General features: G+C 38.5%; 1 protein-coding gene across 1 annotated transcript; it reads right to left on the reverse strand.

Annotated features, from left to right (window-relative positions):
* Positions 1 to 233: 233 nt before the first annotated feature.
* LOC116173817 (transient receptor potential channel pyrexia) lies at positions 234 to 21402 on the reverse strand. Its single transcript, XM_031491527.1, has 3 exons — positions 21302 to 21402; positions 11500 to 12527; positions 234 to 2584 (listed from the first exon to the last, which is right to left on the reverse strand). The coding sequence occupies exons 2-3, from the start codon at positions 12503 to 12505 to the stop codon at positions 690 to 692; spliced, it is 2901 nt and encodes a 966-aa protein (XP_031347387.1). The 5' UTR covers positions 12506 to 12527; positions 21302 to 21402; the 3' UTR covers positions 234 to 689.
* Between the last annotated feature and the right edge of the window lie 918 nt (positions 21403 to 22320).

The raw sequence follows: 22320 nt of genomic DNA on the forward strand, positions 1-22320 counted from the left end.
TCTGCATTCAGTCAGTGCAACATTCAATTAGTCTGTTATCTATGAGTTGTGGTTAAGCGCAAATCCAAAGACATTTGGATTTCGGCGTATATTGCCCGGCCGCGTTCGTGTACAACATTTGCCAGACCTTTGCCTTTATATTAGGGATTATATACACATTTCTCGATAACCGTGGTATAAGAAGTGCTTAGTAATATCATACATATATACAACAGGAGAAAGAGAATTTTGTAATCCATACTTTTTATTGTAAATAAAGTTAAAATGGCATACTTACAATCAAAATTACATGTTGATTGATGTATCTTGTTACATTGGTTGGAATGTCAAAAAAATTCAACAAACTAAATACAAAGCAATCTAATTCAGGTAACTGCCTTTAATCTTAACTAAAACTGCTCTCTTGCATGTTCTATACATTACTAATATCACATAATATACACTATTTGTAGAAAAGCTACGTTTAACAACTTTTATAAAATACAACATAAAGCACCCAACAAATAGGAATATTCTCTAAATTTGCTCACTAATTTTAGTAAAAATCACATGGCGCATTTGCAGCTATATACATAAACAATTTATAACCTAAATTAAGTGTATCAGATTATTTTCGAAATGAAAACGGTCGCCTTAACCAATGGAAGAGATTCACAGTTCGAGGGACCTACTAAACTAATCCACCTCTGTCAGCATTCCGAAGATGAGTTCTGTTTTAACAGCGTTAGCAGCTGCTCGACCACGTGGTGCGTTTGCGACAGGGCGATTTTTAAATCTTGCACCTCCACGCACAGCTGCTCAATTTGCTTGTTACTCTCTTCCACTTTATTCTGCAAGTTTATATTAAGCGGGTTCTCCGGAATGATATCGCTATTCTGATCTAGATTGTTGTTAAACCACTTTTTCCATGTCGCGCTGTTACTTCCGCTGTAAGATACTGTATTTCCGTAGTTCTTCCTCTGCCGGGCGATTTCGTAAGCTGCATTTAGAATATCTCTGGGTAGACGTTTTTCCCGCGGATTTAGCGGCTTCACGTTTAACACTACTCTATACGCCCTTGGCGAAACAAGAGCCGTTAAGTGAAGCAAATTTAATATGTACTTTGGAAGATATCCGTTGAATAACGCAAGTTCCATGTAAGAAATAAGCTTCGTCTGACGAACAAGTTTCGATAATCCGGCGGTTTTCTGCAAGCCTTGAATGTCGTGTACGGCGATACCGACAAGTAAATTCATTAGAATTACTGTTACGAAAAGTAAAAACAACACAAAAGCTACTTGTGCTGTAATCTCCAGGAGAAATGGCGGATCATCGGGATCATCGTCGACGAGTAAATCCAGACTGACTTCTCCGGTCATCATTACTAGCACGGTTATTAAGCCAATGAAAGGATTCGCGAATGTGCTCGAATCGGGAAATATGACACAGAAGCTTATACCGAATCCAATTAATAGACAGGAATATGCCAACAGTAACTTAGCAAATTCCCCCAAAACCTTAGTGTACATGGCAACGTAAGACCCGAACACGGGCAGCTGACCAATCATCAACATTAGGTTCGTCCAACCTAACAGCACTGCAAAGGCTCCAACGTGATTCTGCCACATGTACGTACGGTTCGTGTACACGAACGATATCACGAACACACTCATAATCACTAACCATTCGATGACATTCTCTGGGTAAGACAAATACTGCTTGATTGTGGGATAACCGACGAGGCCATAAATTTTGCGCAAAATTTCGCACGCCGTTATTCCTACCAGAACGAACCACTGCATTTCGATCACGAAAGGATTGCTACGTAGCATGTGCCCCATGATGGATTTCTTTTCGCACAATTCGATCACGTCCTTCGGGTGTGTGCTGTTCAAATTCTGCCCGTGATTGTAACAGTTATGCGCCAGTGCCGTCAGAACGTAAAGAGACAAACTCAAGACGAACACAAAGCAAAACAGCATTCTCGCGATGTAATACTTTCTAATTTTTTCCCACTTCAAATGCAAAAAGGCAGCACAAAGGGGATGTAAAAGAATTTCCTTCTGGCCTTCATCGACGAACGTATTCAGAAAACTGATCTCTCTGGGATGACAATGTTGCAAGATGCTGCGAAAGTCGACTCTCATTTCGACCTCGCGATTTGACGATTCCGGGTGATGGTGTAGAGTGATCGCGCTATCGAGTTTGTGTTGAATTACGGCCAAGGACGCCGGAGTCTTCCTCGTTATTATGCCGAGCGCGGTCATTCCGAATTTCGACTTGGCGGTGACGTCGGCACCGTGGAAGACTAAAATTTCGACACACTGCGACAGCTCGTTTAGAGCGGCAATGTGTAGGGGGGTGTAACCGTATTGGTCTTTTGTGTTAATGTCGGCTCCCCAGCTCACTAGAACTTCGATTATGTCATACGATCGTGCCGCCTTTCCGACGGCGGCGTGTAGAGGCGTTCTTCGGTCGTGGTCCCCGAGATTCGGGTCGGCGTTTCCTTTCCTCAGTAGTGCTTCCACGCATTCAACGGATTGGGAGCGAGCTGCCAGGTGTAGGGGCGTTTGTCCTCTGTGGTTGCGCACATTTGCATCGGCGCCTGTTGGAGAATATTTATATTATGTCAATTATGCATAGTCCAGTCAATGAAGCATTTCACTTTTTGATGGTACTTTCATTATACCCAGTAGAAGCAGTTCATTACCCCGTTACTTTACATAATACGAGAAAAAGCACAAACTGTGGGAAAAGCTGAAAATAGCAGATGGATATTTTTCCAACGTCATTAGACCCAACCGGCTTTGTGATACTCAAGTGACAATTGAGAAGCGCATACCCAGGAGGTATTAAAATTGCAACGGTCCTCGAACCGATTTTTTTTTAGCAAAAAGGTGCCCGCGCAATATATCCCTATAAGGAAATCTCTCCTGTGTATGGTGAAAAGTGTTTACCTCAAGCCACTACTATCTGTCTGGCCCTTCAAAAAACATCTTGGCGGGAAACATTTCAAGGGTAACAATGGAATTGCGCACGTCGTTAGACGGCATCCCAAACACTTTCATCTAGGGGGCATTGGAGAACTGATAAAAGAACGAGGTCGTGCCGGATAACTCGCATTGGTAAATTCGCCCCTGGAAGATTCGCGGGGAATTTGGCTCTTGTAACGCGGCGTATCCTACAAAAATAGGTTACAGATGGCTTTAAGAAGTGTTTGTTGCCCCCCCCCCCCGTGACGTTGGGTCAAATCAAGTAGCGCCAATAAACTACGGTCGTATTTTGGTTTGTCTATTTTTCCGCCACATTACATTTTTATTATACGAGGGCTGTGTAGGGTTCCTAACACGGGACCGTTGCCGCACGAGATGCTATGCTGGCAATACCGCCGTGTTCACAGGTTCCCCCACCTAGTAGAATTCGCTGCGGCGCTCAGTATCGCCCACAGAGCATCAACGGAAAGATAAGACCAAAAAAATTAGAAATAATAAACGCTGCAAGTGCTATTTCTTTAAGTGATAGGGCCATTAATATTGCATCTATTAATTTGTACGAGTAAAAAATAAGAGGAGAGAATATAACGGTGGTCGGAAATAGCATAACACGCGACGGAAGTCGTCATCATATTACTTCCTTTGCGTTGGTCAGTTATGTCGACTTGACTTATCATAACACAGAAGAGACGATGTCAGTTTTGTTTTATTACACCACTGCCAATAATGACGCGTTTCTCCCCACTCTTATAACTTCCTTTTTGTCCATTTCCGTCGCGACCCCTTTTAATGCAAGGTTCTCTTCTTTTATTTTTTACTCGTAGGTTAATTTACACACGGTTCAGAACCAGGGTGTATTTGGTTCAAATCATGGATATGCTTCGTACCATAGATCACATTGACGTAAGTGCGTATACTATTATTAAATGTTTACCAAGAAATGCTCACTTATGCCCGTTTGCACCGACAAATTTAAGGGGAGCGTAGCTTAAGCGTCCCTTAAAATCCATGGCAACGATTATTGAGACAATGGTTGCCATGGATTTTAAGGGACGCTTAACCTAAGCTCCGCTTAAATTTGTCGGTGCAAACGGGCATTAGTAACTAAGTATGTTAATGATCTAAACAGCGCATAAACATTCCGTAGTCGTTAAAAACAAAATTTACAGACTTCTGCACGGTGACGTGACGATCAGTTTCCATGATAGAGTAGATACTTGAGAAATTCTTGTAATAGATTCACAGATGGTAGCGCAATATGGCTGACCCTACAGTGACTTTATATAGACAGTGGCGATAACAGGGTATCTCGTTTTTATTGGTCGCCCGGTCCGGTCGCCATATTGGAGCTAATTCCAAACTGGCCAATAGAAAGCCTCCAAAACGACGCGGTACACTCCGTGCTGTAATTATACTGTTTTGACAGTGTCACCTGTGATTGTCCCGGCTTCACGTTACTAGTGGATACTTTGTTTCGTGTACTTGCTTTATTTTACGTTTGCCGTCTCCAGTTTTATATAAACTCGATTTTTAAAGACACATACAGCCGAGCATATAGCTTGGATTTACGATATTATAAGGTATGTAATTCGCTTAAAGTGTTTTTAGGTGTAAAACTGTGCCTAACCTTACTACTGGTAATTTATTCAAAAGCCCAAATACCTAATGAGTTAGATAGAAAACTGGTTAGCGAAGAAGCTTATCCGAAATTTAGCAGCAAATTCAATTATGGTTATGGATAACGCAATTGCGATCATAAATACACTTGAATTGGTTTAATGTTTAACATTGATGATTGCTGAAGCACAAGGAATATTGATCTCTTGTACACTGTGGACTAAATCAACGTATTTCGTCTTCAATTTAAGAGACTAAAGTAATAACTATTGTCCTGGAAGGAGAATCACGCGACAAAGGACAAGAAGTGACATTATACTTATTATACCGTTTTCCATATATCTGGGAATGAATTTGGGAGGCAGTGGTTTTCCCATATGTTGTTCTGCAAAGCTTTAAACGATCATTTCTGCGCCGTTAGTTTTGAACGGGAATCTTTATTTAAATGAAACTGACATTTATTATTCTACGGTCACAATTTGAGATGACAAGGTATATTGATCCTACAATCAATTTTTTAGCTCCAATATGGCGGATTATCATAAGTTGCCGCCACCTTGGTCGCAACTGTCCTTATAAAGTCACTGTAGCTGACCCTTAAGGGCGTCCGAGTTACTGAGTATACGCCTAGAGAACGTTATTGCAATGCCTTGGAAAAACTTAGAGCAGCCATCCAAAATCGCTGAAGAGGAAGACTGATCAAAGGTAAGGCTGCACGTCTCTCGCCAAACAACGGACTTAAATAATCAAATTTGGCTGGGATCTCCTGTAACATACCCGCTACAGCGCTGATCTCGCACCGAGTGATTGCCATTTGTTCCCAAAATGAAAGGAACAGTTGAATGGTCAACGCTTCGAGACGGACGAAGAGATGCAAGAAGCGGTCACCAAATTCTTCGATGGACAACAAAAACCCGTAGAAAAATCTCGCGATTATGTTGAGAAATAGGTAAAAGATGAGGATTTCCAATGGTTGTATTTTTCAGTTCAAATAAAAAATTTGGGATTTTTATTTTTTACACAATCCTCATAGTTCGAGTTCTGTTCCTCCCAAGCGTCCATTCGCCAGGACCCACTTCTGCCGTTTTGAACTACTTTTGGGGTAATAGTCCTACCGCCCTGAACTTTCAAACTTTGTCTTCATCCCGGGGCCTTCACAAGCATTATTTTCTCACATGGTATTTCGAAAACTTTGACATGCGCCGACCAATTCGTGTAAAATGCTGCATGCGCATGCCTCTAGCGGTAAATAGTAATTGGATACTATGGTTTGCGATATTAAAATTCTTTATTATTTATGACAATTCTTCGGGTAAGTCCTCGGGTAAGTGGTTCCGGTAATGACAAACTAAACATCGATGCATCACCATATTAGTTAACATTTAGGAGGAATTAATAATTAGTAATACCAAAAGTGCGTTCTCTTTTTGGATGCAATTAATTTGGAGTATTTTTACGGGTAAACTCTGGAATGGCGTATTTTTGTGAGCGAATTCACTTGCACCCTGAAGGAGAATTTTTCAAGAGCGGATATAACGGAAGCAAATAATCTGCAGCGAAAATAGCTGGGGGAGAGGGGGAATAATCCAGGAGCGAAATTCTCCCACTGTACTATAATATCTTAAACGACCTCAGGTGGAATTTCATTTAAGTTCATAGTGCAGCAAAACTAAGAAACCATACCGTATAGCGAAGACGCAAACGTGAAATTGTCGAGTACACGAGAAGAAGAGAGTAGCCTTGCTTTCCAAGAAAATTAAAATGTCATGGCGTTGTACAGGTATTTTCATCGTAGAGGTTGCGAAATCACAGACATTTTTCAAGATCATTTTTTACGTAAAAATACAATTGCGTAATTTGTTTTATAACGTTATCGTAGCTTTATGGATCATTAGGGAATTGTACTGCTTAACTAGCTGTAAGCCTCAAGATTTACTAACAGTTCCCTAGATAATATCTATTATCATGAAATAGGTACAATTTTTCTACAGAATCGCCAATTCTACAATGTGTATTAGTAAAATAATGCTCCTTGACGGAAGACACTGGTTAATTATCTTGTTTGCCTCATTATAGCTCGACAACATTTTAGGTACGTATGTAGATGTAAAAATGGCCAAAAACTGAGTATGTCATCCTAATAAAGCAAAGGTATGATGAAAAATTGTTCACAACTCTCTGAATTTTGGGAAATGTCTAATTTGTTTTCCACAGTTCGCATCGTCCAATTCTGTGATTTTAGAAGGAACGACACACTAAGATTCAAAATTGCGAGCGACGTTCCGAAAGTAAGTGTCATTGTTTTGAAAGAGTAAGTGGTACACCAGATGAAACAAAGGCCCGTATGAATAAAAGAAAGCAAATGGTTATACTTGCAAAATTCAAAGTAAATACTCGTAACTGCCCCTTCATACTGGTCTGTTTAGCATGGTTTAGCTGCGCTGCACTGCGTCCTGTCCTTCTGCTTAGAAGCGCTGCTAAGTCGCCCAGTGCGAAGGAGCACTTACGAGTATTTACTTTGAATTTTGCAAGTATAAGCATTTGCTTACTTTTATTCATACGGGCCAAAGAGTCGCCATAATCTTTGGTAGTTCAATGAAGAAAGAAGCGCGAGCGGCGGAGGGATGACGCATGCGCAGAGCACCAACGAGAGGGGAAAGCACAGCTGACCGACGTGTCCGATCGTTCGGTAATGTGCAATGCTACTGTGACACTCTTGCCAAACCTAGGTCTGCCATTTGGCGAAAGAGAGCAGAACTCTTGAGTGAAACTGTTCTGTTCTTCGACGACAATGCAAGCAATACTTACACATGATATGGGAAGTATATGTAGGTATACTCCCACTGGCGACTTTTAAAATTGACATACTGGAGGTATAAGAGCAGCATAAGTGGTACTCTTGAGAAACCGAAAACGTCGCAGATGCTCAGAAGGGAGCCTGGCGATCAGAGAAGTACCCTAACCTTCCAGTTTATGAAGGTCGTTTTGGAAGAGTTCCAGACAACTTCATGGATGATGTCTCCATGTATAAATTTTGTGTGATGATGTCTGACAAAAGTACCTTGCGGAGACTGATCATTTGTCAGAGAAGGATACATTGTAAAAGGAGTTAAAAAAAACCTTCTTACCTCGTGGAAATTCGTCACATTTTTTTTGAATGACCACTTGAGCTCAATCCGGAGATTTGCCCATTCTTCGCGAAGCTCTTCAAATGTCTTTTCTCTTCTCGTTTTGCTTCTAATCCTCCAGTGTGAGGACGTTCGCCTACTCACCGATGATGTATTTGGTCATCATGGGAAACAAGAACGGATTTTTATCTGCGAGAGGCCCGACCTCTTTTAAAATGCGCCACATAGAACCCTATCCCTGGGTCCATATATGATAATAGTTCTACAGAGACGATAGAGATTGAAAGTAAAAAATAACCATCGAATGGAGGGGATTTCTTTGAGGGGCAGTCGAAGCTTTGGTCGAGTGTTCGATCCCACATGAACAATACTTCCAGGGTTGCCTCACTGGGACGGTTACTTTTTTGGTTGCTAATTACTTTAAAGTTAGATGATCCCAAGCGTCGACGTGGAGATATCACTCTTAAATTGCGAAAAATTTACTCTCACGCCAGCGCCATAGCTAAACAACTGTAGCAGAGAGGGGTCGTCAATAAGAGCGGCCGAAATTGGCGCATGGGATACGGGAAGCAATAATTTGTATAGTTTCTCCGCGAAGAGCCGTCGTCAGAGGTGCTTCTACTCTATCCTCTGCCTTGGAGAGGAAGTTGTTGAGACTACCAGATTCATGAGAAATATACGTATGCACTTTTTGAATTGTTTCAGTCCGTCCGATTTACTTCGGCTATGGAGAGTTACAAAGTGAATGCGAAGGGCGGGTCTTTGGGAACAAACGCATCCTGAAGCAGAGAGAAACATCTCAACCATCCTAATACACACAGAAGGGGGTTCCATTCAGCAAACCAAACCAGTAAGCATTTGTTAAGTGTCAGCCTTATTGGACATCATTTTGTCAGAACTTTGGAACACACTTGATAGATCTACCCACCATCTTTAACCATCACTCACTCAAGTTAAATGCTGAAACAATTACAGCTTACTCGAAACAAAAAACACAGCAATACTGCTGGTTTACTGCGCATTGATTACTATTAACGAAGCACTAAATATCGGCTTGGAATAGAGCTTTCTTTAAGAAAGCATGAAGTTAGCCCAAACTGACTAGCAGAAATCGCACTTACGATTATATTAGGTCAAATTGGAGGCTGGTTCGAGAAAACGTGAAGTTAATCTGAAGAAATTCTTTAATAATCGTTCCGCTTTTAGAGCTTCTATGAAACTCTACAGGTCTAAGTGTGCTAGGCACACTTAATTTAGCCCCGGACGTATCTGGAACAAACTCCAGGGAAGCGGAAACATTTACGCTCCTCAGCCGCCTACTATTACCCGCCTAGAAATAAACTCCAGGTACCCAATTTCAGAGGTGGAGTGCACTCAATGGACGAGAAAGTGCCAAAGTTGGTCTGATGGGACCTCGAATCAGTTTGTAGTCTACTTCCCAAGCCGCTAGACCTCACTCTTCGTCAAACAATTCTTTTACAGGATTAATTTTGAGTACTAAAGCTGAACACTAACGACCGCCTGGCATAGAATTGGGGACCAATTTGAGTTTGGTTAGAGTAAGCGTAAAGTTAGTCATCATGAAGACAGCAAGAAGCATGTGTTCTTCATGGATTCAACAGTAGACAAATATTGTATGACAAACAGAGATCCAAACGAAACGGAGAACTAAGTCACAAAGTTTACCTAAAGGTTATCGCCCATGTGACCCTGGGTTTCTATTGTGGAAACCGGATACAGAAAGCCCCAAATGATGGACTAGTAAATCTTTGCTATGTCAATTCTTTCTCCACAGCGACTATTCGCAACAACCCCTGTCCCGGTTGACCCAATAAGACTGTTCCTCGGCCATATCTAGGGAACCGTCCGTCGTATGACTTAGGGGTAAAAAAATTATTGGGTAAATCGGTTGTGAAGAATCGCTGGAAAATATGTTCAAGTTCTAAAAATGACCAACAGAGGGCGTAACTGCCATCTTAAATTTTAAAATTGCATTTTCTTTAAATTTCGGATAATAAACTAAACATTCTGTTTTCACATTTTTAAAGAGAACCAGTTTATCTATCATTTTGGTAAAAACAAAAACTCAGTTATTTCAAAAACAAAGATGGCGTGAGGCGTTCAATTGTTTTTGTAATAACCTGCTTTAACTTCTTAACCGTTTGACCGATTGTAACAAATTTGGTATCGTTGAAAAGAGCATTGCTTGGGCAACAAGAATCAACAATCAACAATATAGTTAATTTAGTTGAATCCTTCTCCGGCAGGAGGCTAGTTTTGACACTATGACTCAAAATCCTAAAAAAATGAAAAAAATCAAATGGAATGATATTACTTTTTCTAAAGAAAAAGTAGCCAAATTACACCCAAAGAGCGCAGTGAAAACCGTTTTTCAAAATCTCGTTCCTAACCTCAAATATTGGGAGAATAAATTGTATCTTATTTGACGTATTTCCGGTATTTTTCGATGGCGCGAAAGATTGTTTGGAAAAGGACCCTACACTTTTAGGTAGGCCTTGGAAAATTAAACAAATGAAACACGATGCATTATAAAATAATAACAGCCATACTTTGTAAATTATTCTGCTGTGTTTACATTCAGAAAGTGCAGTTTTTTGAATTTCTTCTTTTCTATAATGCCGATTTCTAATCAAGAAGCATTAAATATGTTGGCGGGGATGGTTCGTGGTTGATTCGGATAACGCAAATAGAAGATACGGGCAGCGATGGTCGCATTTTGAAAATACTCAAAATATATCGCCAGCATATTAAATGCTTCTTGGTTAGAAATAGAAAAAAAAGGACTTTCTGAATGTAAACACAGCAGAATAATTTAAAATTACGGCTGCTATTATTTTATAATGCATCATGTTTCATTTGTTTAATTTAAGGCCAACCTAAAAGTGTAGGGTGCTTTTCTTTCGCGCCATCGACAATACCGGAAATACGTAAAAAGTAAATTTAAGATACAATTTAAGCATTTTAATTAATTAATTAATTAATCTGTCTCCCAATATTTGAGGTTAGGAACGAGATTTTGAAAAACGGTTTTCACTGGCCTCTTTGGATGTTATTTGGCTACTTTTTCATAAAGAAAAAGTCATATAATTCCAGGTATCATTCCATTTGATTTTTTTCATTTTTTTAGGATTTTGGGTCATAACTAGCCCCCTGGCGGAGAAGAATTCAACTAAATTAACTATATTTTGATTGATTTTCATTGCCCAAGGAATGCTCTTTTCAACCATACCAAATTTGTTAAAATCGGTCAAACGGTTAAGAAGTTAAAGCAGGTTATTGCAAACACAATTGAACGGGGCACACCATCTTTGTTTGTGAAATAACTGAGTTTTTGTTTTTACGAAAATGATAGATAAACTGGTTCTCTTTAAAAATGTGAAAAAAAATTATTTAGTTTATTATGCGAAATTTAAAGAAAATGCAATTTTAAAATTTAAAATGGCAGTTACGCCCTCTGTTGGTAATTTTTAGAACTTTTATTTTCCAGAGATTCTTCATGACCGATTTACCCGATTTTTTTTTACCCCTAAGTCATATGACGAACGGTTCTCGAGATATGGCCGAGGACCAGTCTTATTGTGTCACCCGATACATACAAGTATGTAGCAAACCACTGACGCTCCGAGCTATCCCATTGTCCAACGAAGTTTCACTACCCTGCCAAGCGAGTACCTTTATGATTTAATTGAAAATGGTTATTTTTGAAATGTGAGTAAGTGATTAAGCCTCATTGACTGGACTGTCGTTAAAACCGCACGTACCTTTCTGTAGTAGCAACTCGACACAGTCGGCGTACCCTCCCTCAGCTGCCAAGTGTAAAGCCGTCAATTCCTTTTCCTTAGTTTTGGCATTGACATTTAATCCCTTAGTCTCAAACATAATCTTGAGGCAGTGAACGTGGCCCAAATCGGCGGCCAGATGAATGGGCGACATTCCGGTATATTCGATCTGACCGGTGTCTGCGCCCTCCGCGATCAGCAGTCGTACGCAGGCGACGGCGTTTGCCCTCACGGCGCAATGTAAGACGCTCTCTTGGCAATTGGCCGGATTGGACGTGAGCGCCGACACGCGTGCGCCGTTGTTCAGGAGAATCATTGCGGTATCGGGACTGTCTCCAAATGCCGCACAGTGTAAAGGGCTGTAGCACTTAAAGCAGGCGTTAACATCGGCCCCCTTCGAAAGCAAAAACTGCGTACCGGCAAGGCAACCGCTAAATGCGGCCAGATGCAGGGCTGTCAGGCCTTGATGGGGCTCGGCGTACAGTAATTGCGCACCTATCGATAAAAGCCCGTCGAGCAAGTCCCAACGTTTTAGTAGGGCGCACCATAAAAATGCGATATTTATTTCCGATTTGGAGGCCGACTTGAATGCTTCAACGATGTTATCCTGAGTCGTGACTTTATTTTCGATATCGTCCAGAAGTTGGTGCCTTCCTGAACATGTCTTCATATGCTCCATCAAATTCATTTTAATTGTTTCTAGGCAGATTTGTACCGTTAAGTCGCTGCTCGACGTCGACTCCTCGAAGCTCTCGTAAATGTGATCCGAGGGTGGCGAGGGTCCGCACTGTACGTACTCGAAATCTTCCGAAGGATACTCTTCCTCGAGCATCTCCTCGGGGTCCATCTTGCCCGGTCGCCGCCAGTGAAGCAGCGATCGGTTGTGCTGATTCTTGTAGAGCGGAAAGTTTTCCATTTCCGTATTGACGCTGATCGAGCGTCTAAGTTTTGGTTGGCCTTGCGAATCTCGAAATCCGAAGTTGTCCATTATTTAAATTTGACGGCTTTATCTGAAAATGCGTTATAATATAGTATGGTCCCGGGGAGAGTAATAGACGCAACGCTTACAGCAATAAATTAGACAGGAATTAAGTCGTAATGTTTTAATCAACATTTGCACAGTTTCACTAATAAATCTCTCACATATCTAAATTAGTACATTATTAGCAGCAGTAAAGTGCGAGACTCGTAAAAACCTAAATTTGCGACAAGAACTTATTTTAACATTTTTGCATAGAGTTAACCAATCGAAAAAGCAATAGAAGGATTTGACATAAGATCAAATGTATGGTGACCCCAACAATACTATAGATAAATTTAAATATTCACAATAATAATTTGTCCTTTGCCACATCGCCTGTGTTTGCCAGTTATCACAGAAACGTAAGGCTGATCCGAAATTGTAAAAAGTGTATAGGGTCACCGCAATATCTCTCATCTCATTTTTTGCGAGATAATAAAAATTTGTTAAATATAATTTTAAGGGCGAAAATCCGTCCTATTATAAAACGGCTAACACAAACGAGCCCAACGGTGATATCTTAGCAACCTTTGCCTAGCAATTGAAATTATTAAATAAATGCATGTTTTCCTGCATTTGACAAACTGAAATCTAATGGAACTGGGCGAGGTCAATCAATTAATTAACAGTAATTATAAATGACCAGTATCTTATAAATATTTAAACAGAAAAAGTCAGCATTGAAAATGAGTGTTTTTATTTGTGATACGAGTAGGTAGGTACTCTAAAACAGTAAATACCGCACGCCACTGGATCTACACAACTTCTTTAAACGCATTGTACAGTGGAACATTCAACTTATAAACGGCTATGCGCTTATAAACACTTCGCTTCGCTCATGCATTGGGAGTCAAGAGGGTGGTTTCAACGGCGCGCACGATTACCATCTTTATAAGTATCTATCTTTATTCATAGCACAGCGATGAACGATAAACTTAGTGGGCTGGGAAGTTACACTACTTTCCCCCGATTCCTCTTATAGATGATAGGATCCAATGTATTGCTCGAAATGAAACAAATTGTACACACAAATTGAGAAAAGTATCATGATTTTATAATCACGAACCGCGTATGATTATATTTTAAGGTCAAGATAAGTCGCAGTTCTAATCTAACATATCTAATCTAATTCTAATCGGATATCGGATATTCAACATGAAAAACCCATTTAATTTTCGCTTTCAATAATGAGAAAGTTATCCATAGAACCCCAGTCAATTTGGAACACCATATACAGGGTGTCTCATGGTAGGCGTTCGTTAGAGGTGTTCATGAACAGAAAAAAAACTGCTAAAGAATTCTACATTTTTGAAGTCCAGCGTTACTCAAGGTTTTCTTTCAGTTTAAAATATTTTCAAGGTCATGATTTCATTTGGATTTCGGACACTTTTTTGACGGAAATACACGTTTTGAAGCACCAGGAATCCGAATCAAACAAAATCTCGATGTCGGTCTGTCGGTACGTATGTACTCTCATTTCCGGGTAAACGGCTGAACCGATTTGAACCAAATTTTGTACACATATTCTTAGATATAAAAGGAAGAGCTGGTCAGAATCTCCCATGCGCAAGCGTGTTAAAGTTAAATTTCCGGCTAAATAGCTGAACCGATTAGAACCAACCACGCACGCGCAAAAGTAACTTTCTCATTTATGGAACGATTTTACCGAAATTTGCGGATTGGGAACGATTGCGGTAAATACGAACAATAGTGGAAGTTTTAAACGCGCGAAATTAAATTACGTGGCCCTAATAACTCTAGAAGAATAAACTTATTGAATTTCTACGCACGTCTGAAGCGGGGTTGATTGGGTACATTTGCCCTCGGCTCACCTAATTTTGAGAGACCGCAAACTTTAACTGCCGATCACGGACCTAGGAATTTGTGTGGATTTTCCTTCTCAAGAGTTGAATCAATTGTTTGGATCATTCAGTACCTACTGCGAGATCGAACGCGCAAGGCATATAGCCATTGGTATTGCTGCATAATAAATTAGGGTGTTGCAAATTTAAATTTTTATCAGTTAAATAGTAAGGGAGAACTTTAAAGATTCGGTCATTTACCCTAACAGGTTTAAAAAATTAAAAAAGTTAAATTCTATAAAATTATTTCATGTATGGACCCATCTTGAGGAAAGTATTTTTTCCAATGAATGTATTATTAGACAACGAGAATCCTACAGATTGGTTCAATTTAATATGACGATTGTAAATCGCTAGTAAAGAGATTTGGTCAACAAAATTTTAAGTTTAGTAAAAATGTGGCCAACTACGGACAAACTCGGTACTTGAATTTGACGTCAAATTGTAACGAAGAACTTGTTTCCTTACAGAAATTATACCAAAATTAATGAACGCACCGTACTGGAAGCTAATGAACACCCGGTACTTCGACGAACTAAAGCGGGCGATTCCTGAAGAGAAATTGTAGCTTCCGGAAGTATGTATTTCTTTTCTAGGAGTTGAAATTAGAAAGTAAAAGCAATTGTTTTCATTTGTAGCGCCGTTTTAGCCACCGATAAGGACCCCGAGATGCCGTAACTAATTTGCCGTTTGTAACCGTTCCCGTGGAGATATTTAAATTATCTTTACAGCATCTGAAAGATCTCTCCGATTGGAAGAGAGAAAATTAATATGTTGTGCTCCGTTAATTGATTATTAAGGTTTGGATTTAGAGAGTATAGGCAACTAGTGATGCACATGTAATTCAATGGGGCGTGCATTGCCTCTGAACTTCATTCACCATTCCATAAGCAAGGGGTGTATATGATCGGAAAAATATGCATTAGGTAGATAGATGTACATAGCATAGTTTCCATACAATATAAACTGATATTTTGTCCATTAATATATGTTTAAAAAATCCAGAAAACATGCGTCAAAAGAGTTCATAGTTTAGGAATTAATTGCAAAAATTATGGAGCATTTTAAGCAATACGGATGTATGGGATCGGTAGCGTGAATACTTATCTATATTTTGGCAATTCATGTGAAGCTCAAAAGTTTTCATAAAAAAAAGTGGTGAATGAAGTTCTGAAAAATGGGCATGTAAACTGGAGAAATGGAAATAAACTACGCAGCTGTGACTAATATCGCGGTCAACAGTGTAGCTTCTTTCTCATAGAGGGTGCCACCAAGAGTTTTAGGAAGTCAGTAAAAAATACGATAAAGATATGAAATAGGTAAGCGCTTTTATCTTGCGATGGAGTTGTTCTTACTTTTTAACTAGGCTAGTACTAGTACTGTGTAATGGGGATAATAAAAGACCAAAAATTTAAGAGCAAAAAAAACTAGCAGGCTATGTAAGTTGCCTATGCTAAATCATTTAGCGATTCTCTTTCAAGGTTGAACAGAGCGTGAGTGTAATAGAATTTGCTGACAGCAAGAAAAAGATCGTTCACTGGTAGGTATATTATTATTTTGTCAACTACTTGCTTCGAAATTTATTTGGTTTCTCTTTCCTATTCATTGTAAAAGGTACCTCCTCTACCTATCGTTTTATGAAATAAATAATAGAAATGGGGATAGGTAACATTCCTTTACAACAAATATCAAAATTTTACGTAATTTTTAGAACAAAAGGCTGTTGTATATTGTTGTTGATGTCTGGCAAGATGTGACCTTGTGTGGGTGTTTATTTGTAATGCGATTTGTTTGACCGTCTTCCTTATTCTTTATCTTTGCTTATTGCAGATTAAAATACCGTAATTTATAATCCATACCTTGTTGCAAATTAAATTTTTTGAACTTCAATAGTTCCATTGAATAAAGCTCTTTATTCAATGATAGTACCTATTACATATTAGCATTGAATAATAAATCTGATTTATTATTCAATGATATTAGTATTAGTTTAGTCAGTTTAGTGTAATGTGTAATAATTGACCTATACAGGGTGATTCAAATTCAAAGGCCACCATGGGGATCTCGGGAACTGTAAGAGATAGGTAGAGGTAGTTTACATTTGACAAAGTTACCCTTGATGGTAACATCATCTATTTTTAATAAGAAATAACATTAATTTGTAAAAACACAAGAAACTACTTACGTACGTTACTTAAGACAAAGGCAAAAAAGATATTTTACAAGCATTAAAAAAATTGATGTGTAGGTACATTTTTGAAATCAGAAAAAAATTCTCTATCAAATGACACAAAAAGTAAAAATTACTTCCATAAGAAACAAAGTTGATGATAGTTAACCGGAGACGAAACGTCAAACTTCAAATTTAAAAGTAGCATCTTGTAGAGGGAAAAAAGTGGCCATAATAATGTGTCATTTATTATTAAATATCTTTGTAAACAACTATTAACTTCAGTAAAAAACAAAAACGATTTTCAAAATCTCGTTTTTTCCGGATATCTCCGAAAGTAGTCAGAATTTTCAGTTTCAAAACTGTTTTTGTTAAGCATCAAAAAACACAACTTTGCCAAATTTACCACCTACCTATCTCTTACAGTTCCCGAGATGCCCATGGTGCAGTGCCGGATTTAGGGTTTCTGCCGCTGTGGGCAAACATTTTTTGCCGCCCTTGACATATCACTATATCACCATTATTACAAGGTGGGAAAAGTAAGGCATTCATTGGCTATATTTGCAATGCAATGAATGTACTAACAGATTTTATTTTTGCTTCATTTCATTTACCGATTCACCGTTTACCTAAAAAATTTGAACGCATTTTAATTTTTATGTTTTTCTCCAAATTTGCCGCCCTTACAATTTTGCCGCTGTGGGCAATTGCCCACGTTTGCCCCTTATATAAATACGGCACTGCCATGGTGGCCCTCGAATTTGAATCAGCCTGTATATTACTAATTTACAAAAGACCATCCCTCGAATGTAAGACATGGGGAACAAATGTATATTTAGGTATAAACGGCTAAAAAATTTAAAAAAAATCGGTAGATATACCGTATGTCCCCGGATTGACCTTTACAAGAAGAAAAACTTTTACTATACTTTTTGACAAAAATACATTCTCCATAAAAGCTTTTGCTTGTTCTAATTCGAAATTTCCCTACCGTTTCAGAGAAAAATACAAAAAAAACGAAAATATGGTTGAATTTTTTCCAAGTCCTAAAAGTCAAAACGCGTCTCTACTGTAATAACACTTCGTTAGTTACAAAGTCTTCGTTACCTGTTATTTGAATAGGCACTAGGATCGTTTTATAAGTATAACACACTTCGTAATGACATTGAATAAAAACCTCTTTATTCAATGGTAACAATGAAAAAGAATTGAATTTCCAAAGGTGTTTTCTTTAAAATGTCGGAATCAAGAGTTTTACTGAAGGCCCTTCCAAACAAAAACCCCTGTCGCCACTTGTGAACCAATTTTACGATCTTAATTTTGAAAGTCCCCCATGCCAATAATTACGCGATTTTTACTTCATACGTTAAAAGCGGTTCATTATTCTCCTCAAGTTATGTGTGGTAGAGCGCTAATTATAATTTTGTTAACCTAGCAGTCTGTAAGGAGCCGTGAACGACCTTGCGTTTGTGTTTTGTATTTTCTTGTCGTGTGGTTATGCAAATCAAATTGCATTTTTTTAAAAGCTCCCTCTGTGTTGTTTGGGGCCCACTTAAAGAGAGTATAATGATTTAAATATTTGTATAGAAAACTGCTGTAGTTACGCTATTCATTATTAGGTACCAGCACATTCTAACGAAAAAAACTTTGTCCTTTACTATGGGTACTTCTCTTTTCAGGCAATCCCAGCCTTAAACCCATTTTAGTGTTTCAATGTTAACGAAAACGAGCATTAAAGGTAAACGTTCACTGAAACGGAGCGGACGCGTCGAACTTACTGGAGCAAATATTGTTTAAATGATATTAAATGAAGATTCGCTCATTTGGACGTAACGGGCAGTTACAATACGTGCAATGGAAGTAATAGTATTTTATGGCCCGCCCGCTTCGTCCCAATGAAAGCGTAACTTAAAGCTGAGATTAACCCGAAGTTCCATGTAACAATGTGCATTACTGGAATTTGGAAATTTCAGTCCGGCCATGAGAGTTATTGGTGAAATAGCCGCCAGTATTTTATCAGATTTTCTGATTCATGGGAGACCGCTTTCTGCGATTGAAGCACCTGTGGCATTCGTTTTTTTAAAATATGATACTCTGTATATTATTTCCTGATCGATGAAGAATTGTATGATGCATCGATTTGCTATAACTGTGCCTAAATGTATTTCTAATGGCTATCTTGTTAATCCGTGTTTTGTGTGAAAAGCCGATTGACTCTAAAAGTCCTATCTAGTAAGCTTTGATATTCCTAGGGATTGAAACAATGCTGTTGATTTTACATCAAAGCTCCACAGATTCATGTGGTACACAGTCCGAGACATATATCTATTGGTGAAGTCGAAGCGAATATCTTGAAAACGTTGGTGATGGTGGTGGTGGACAAAACCTCTGTCAAAACTTTCAGTGCAATATCTGCAGAACGGAGTGTCGGAGGGAGGTACACTCAAAGAGCGTAACAATCTAGACGAGACGCATCTACTTCGTCATGTAAGAACTTAATTGCGAATATCTGGAAAAGGAAGGTACTCACAAAGGGAAAATCCAATTTCGGAGAATTTCTCCAAAGGTTCGATTCTTCTTGCATGATATAACGTAGAGTTTGAATGTATGCCAGGCAGCCTTTAGATATTCATGCGTAAAGAGCCCCTTCCCCATTAATCATCTACCAAGAAAGTTAACATCGATAAATATAGCATGATACTTCCTTATAACCCAACCATTGTTGTTATACATTTATAAATTTTTAAAATGGTCCAGTAGGCATTGGTTTCATTGAGATAATCTCTTGTTTTTATTGGTTTTGACAGTTCTTTAGGAACACCCAGTATACTTACAGTTGTTTCTTCTCAAAATCGCTTTTAAATATAAAATTTATAGATTAACAAAAAAAATCTACTTGAAACCGATATAGACCGTTATAGCGATTTGATGCATAATAACATTCTGAAAGCGACCATCAAATAATACACAGATACAAATGATGTAAAACGTCAGCATACATTTTGACATGTCCAAAAAAACGCCGATTGCAATAGCTCAAACTAGACAGCTAAAAATGGGTAAAAGGTGCACTATTAAAAATAAGGCTACAAGGCTTATACGATCTTGAAAGTTTTTTAAACCGGAAAAGAATCTTGAACAACTTTGAACTTTAGATGAAATCTCGAAATATCTTGAAATAGTATGAGAGTAATAGAGTTCGAAATATAGTGTGTTCAAGATAAGAGGGTCGTCTCAATATCTTTTTGTTTGGCGAGATACGAAAAATTTATCATATATAATTTTATATGTAACATTACGATCTATCCCTAGATCTATCCGATCGCGTATTGAAACTTCCGGTAACATTTCCGGTTTAACAGAAATTGGAAGAAACATTTGTTTTTCAAATGCAATACCCATGTTTTATTAAAAAAAGAGCAATCGCATTTCGCTGTACGACAGCATAACGGCTTTATGGTTCAGTGGTAGAGCGTTGGACTATAAATCCGGAGGTCGGGTGTTCGAACCTCGGTTGAGGTGAATTTTTCATCTGTGACAGAGATGGGAATTACCTTAGACCAGTTTCGAGCATTCTGCCGGCTACTCCGAATTAGGTTTTCCTGCAGTTTTCCTAATTCGTAAGGTAAATACCGGAGTAGTATAGAACAACTTAAGAACTTCTGCAGAGGCACCTCTAAAAAGCATTATGCGGGTCACTCTGTAATTGGGCGCAAGCCTGTTGAGGGCACAGAACAAGAGATGGATAATAAATAATAATAATAAAATATGCATATGATTGAGATACAAAAAAAATGGAGAAATTCGCCATACAATGTTTCAATGTTTGGAAAACCTGGTTTCATGATTGATTCATGAAATCAAAATATCGTTGAAAATATTTTAATCCTTCATTAACGTTCCGTTTTGAAGAGTTACTTTGGCGCGATACGATCTCTCTGTGTAACAAACACAATGGACACCGCGCATCCTGACAGCACACGGTATACCATAACTTTTCTAAATATTAGATCGAATCACACATGAAATTATATTTGACAAATTTTTCGTATTTCACCTTAAAAAAAAAGAGATATTAAGGTGAGCCTCTTATCTCCAACACACTGTATATGGAAGCTTTAAAACTAGAAACCGAAATTGAAACGAAATATAGGATTTATGTTTTAGAAGGGAATATAAATAAAAATCATATACGTTGTGGCCCGCTTCAAACATAGAAAAAAAGAAACGATTTCGACAAAATCCAAGCAGTTTCTTAGGGCGTAGAAATTTTAATTAACTGATAAAATTTGATTGTTTACTAATGCTTATTCTGATTTTCATCTCACGCTCATTTGAAAACATGCAGGATATCACAGCAATAAATTGCCGTTATTAAAATTTTGTTTGAACTTTCGAAAGACCCTTTTTTGGGAATCCCCAATATGCCAACAATGAAATTGCTTGTTCGAATTCGTAATATAACACGTTCTGGTTATACAACTCAAAACCATTTATTTTAGTTTTAAGACTCCTTTGATAGCTTTATTTGTTTAGAAGTTATCAGCCATTGCCACTGTTGGAATTGCTGTAGAGGGAGCGAAAAATGAGGTTCAGATCTCATCTCGTACCAAGTTTGGAAAACAACCGCACTTGAAGTAGGTACTATGTAAACTACCAAACGGTTACACGAAGCAAACATTGAATTATCAAAGATGACATTCGCAACAAAAAGGCACTAATAAAAATTACCTTAAAAGTGTTGAACTGATGCAGGGTAGGTACCAGTAAATTCCATGAGACATTATGGAAGACTGTTGCCGATAGCACTTTTGAATACAAAATGAATTGGGACTGAACAACGTGTACAAAGTACTCCGATAAGGATTGAACGTTCCCATTACGACATAAAACAAAGTATCATCTTGAGCACCTGTGAAATTGGCGCTTGATCTAAACAAGGCAAAATCCAAAAAAAGAACCTCAGACCGGTTTAACGCGTCCGAGGAAAAACCGATAGCGGAATAATGGCCACCTTCGATCCCATGTTTATGGGAATAAACTTTTGAGATGGTGTAAGCATGTTCGTCACAGGCATTGTAAGCGAGATAAATAACTTTTATTAATTCAGTAAATGCCGGAAATTAAATTACATAAAAGTGATGCATTTTGATTAGGGGCGACCTTGAATATAATTCGATTAACCTTTCGAACGGAACATCGAATTCGAATTATCTCTCCATTGAGGAGGCTAACCAAACACACCCATCGCGCAGTGATAGGATATGTAAATAAATGCACTGTTTCGTAAGCGCGCTGTGGATAGGATCGACGAAGATGCTAAAACGGCGAACCCACGTTCAATTAGCGTTTGAAAGGAAACGGTTATTTAATTATATTATCGCTAATTTTCGCCTTATTTTTCCTTATTTGCGGATAACTGAAGCAAACCTTGACAAAATCATAAATTTATGACCTAAGTACTACATAAATTGTTCATCCTATCGTCACAACTATTTTTGGTTAAAATCTACTGAACAGTCGAAGGGGATTGTACAATTTGGTTCTTTCTTATCGAGATATTTTTTCCAGAACAAATTTACCTTGGTCCTCAGATTCAAGGTTTGAAGTTTACACATTTTTCAATACCGTTTTTCTCGAAAAGTGGACGAGCAAAGCGTGCCAGCGTCTAGCCCACTGACTGTAGACATTAAACATTGCAAAAAGCGCACACAAAAGTTTATTTTGGTATGTATGTTGTATATTAACCA

Source organism: Photinus pyralis, unplaced genomic scaffold, assembly GCF_008802855.1.
Source record: "Photinus pyralis isolate 1611_PpyrPB1 unplaced genomic scaffold, Ppyr1.3 Ppyr1.4_LG6, whole genome shotgun sequence".
NCBI lineage: Eukaryota > Metazoa > Arthropoda > Insecta > Coleoptera > Lampyridae > Photinus > Photinus pyralis.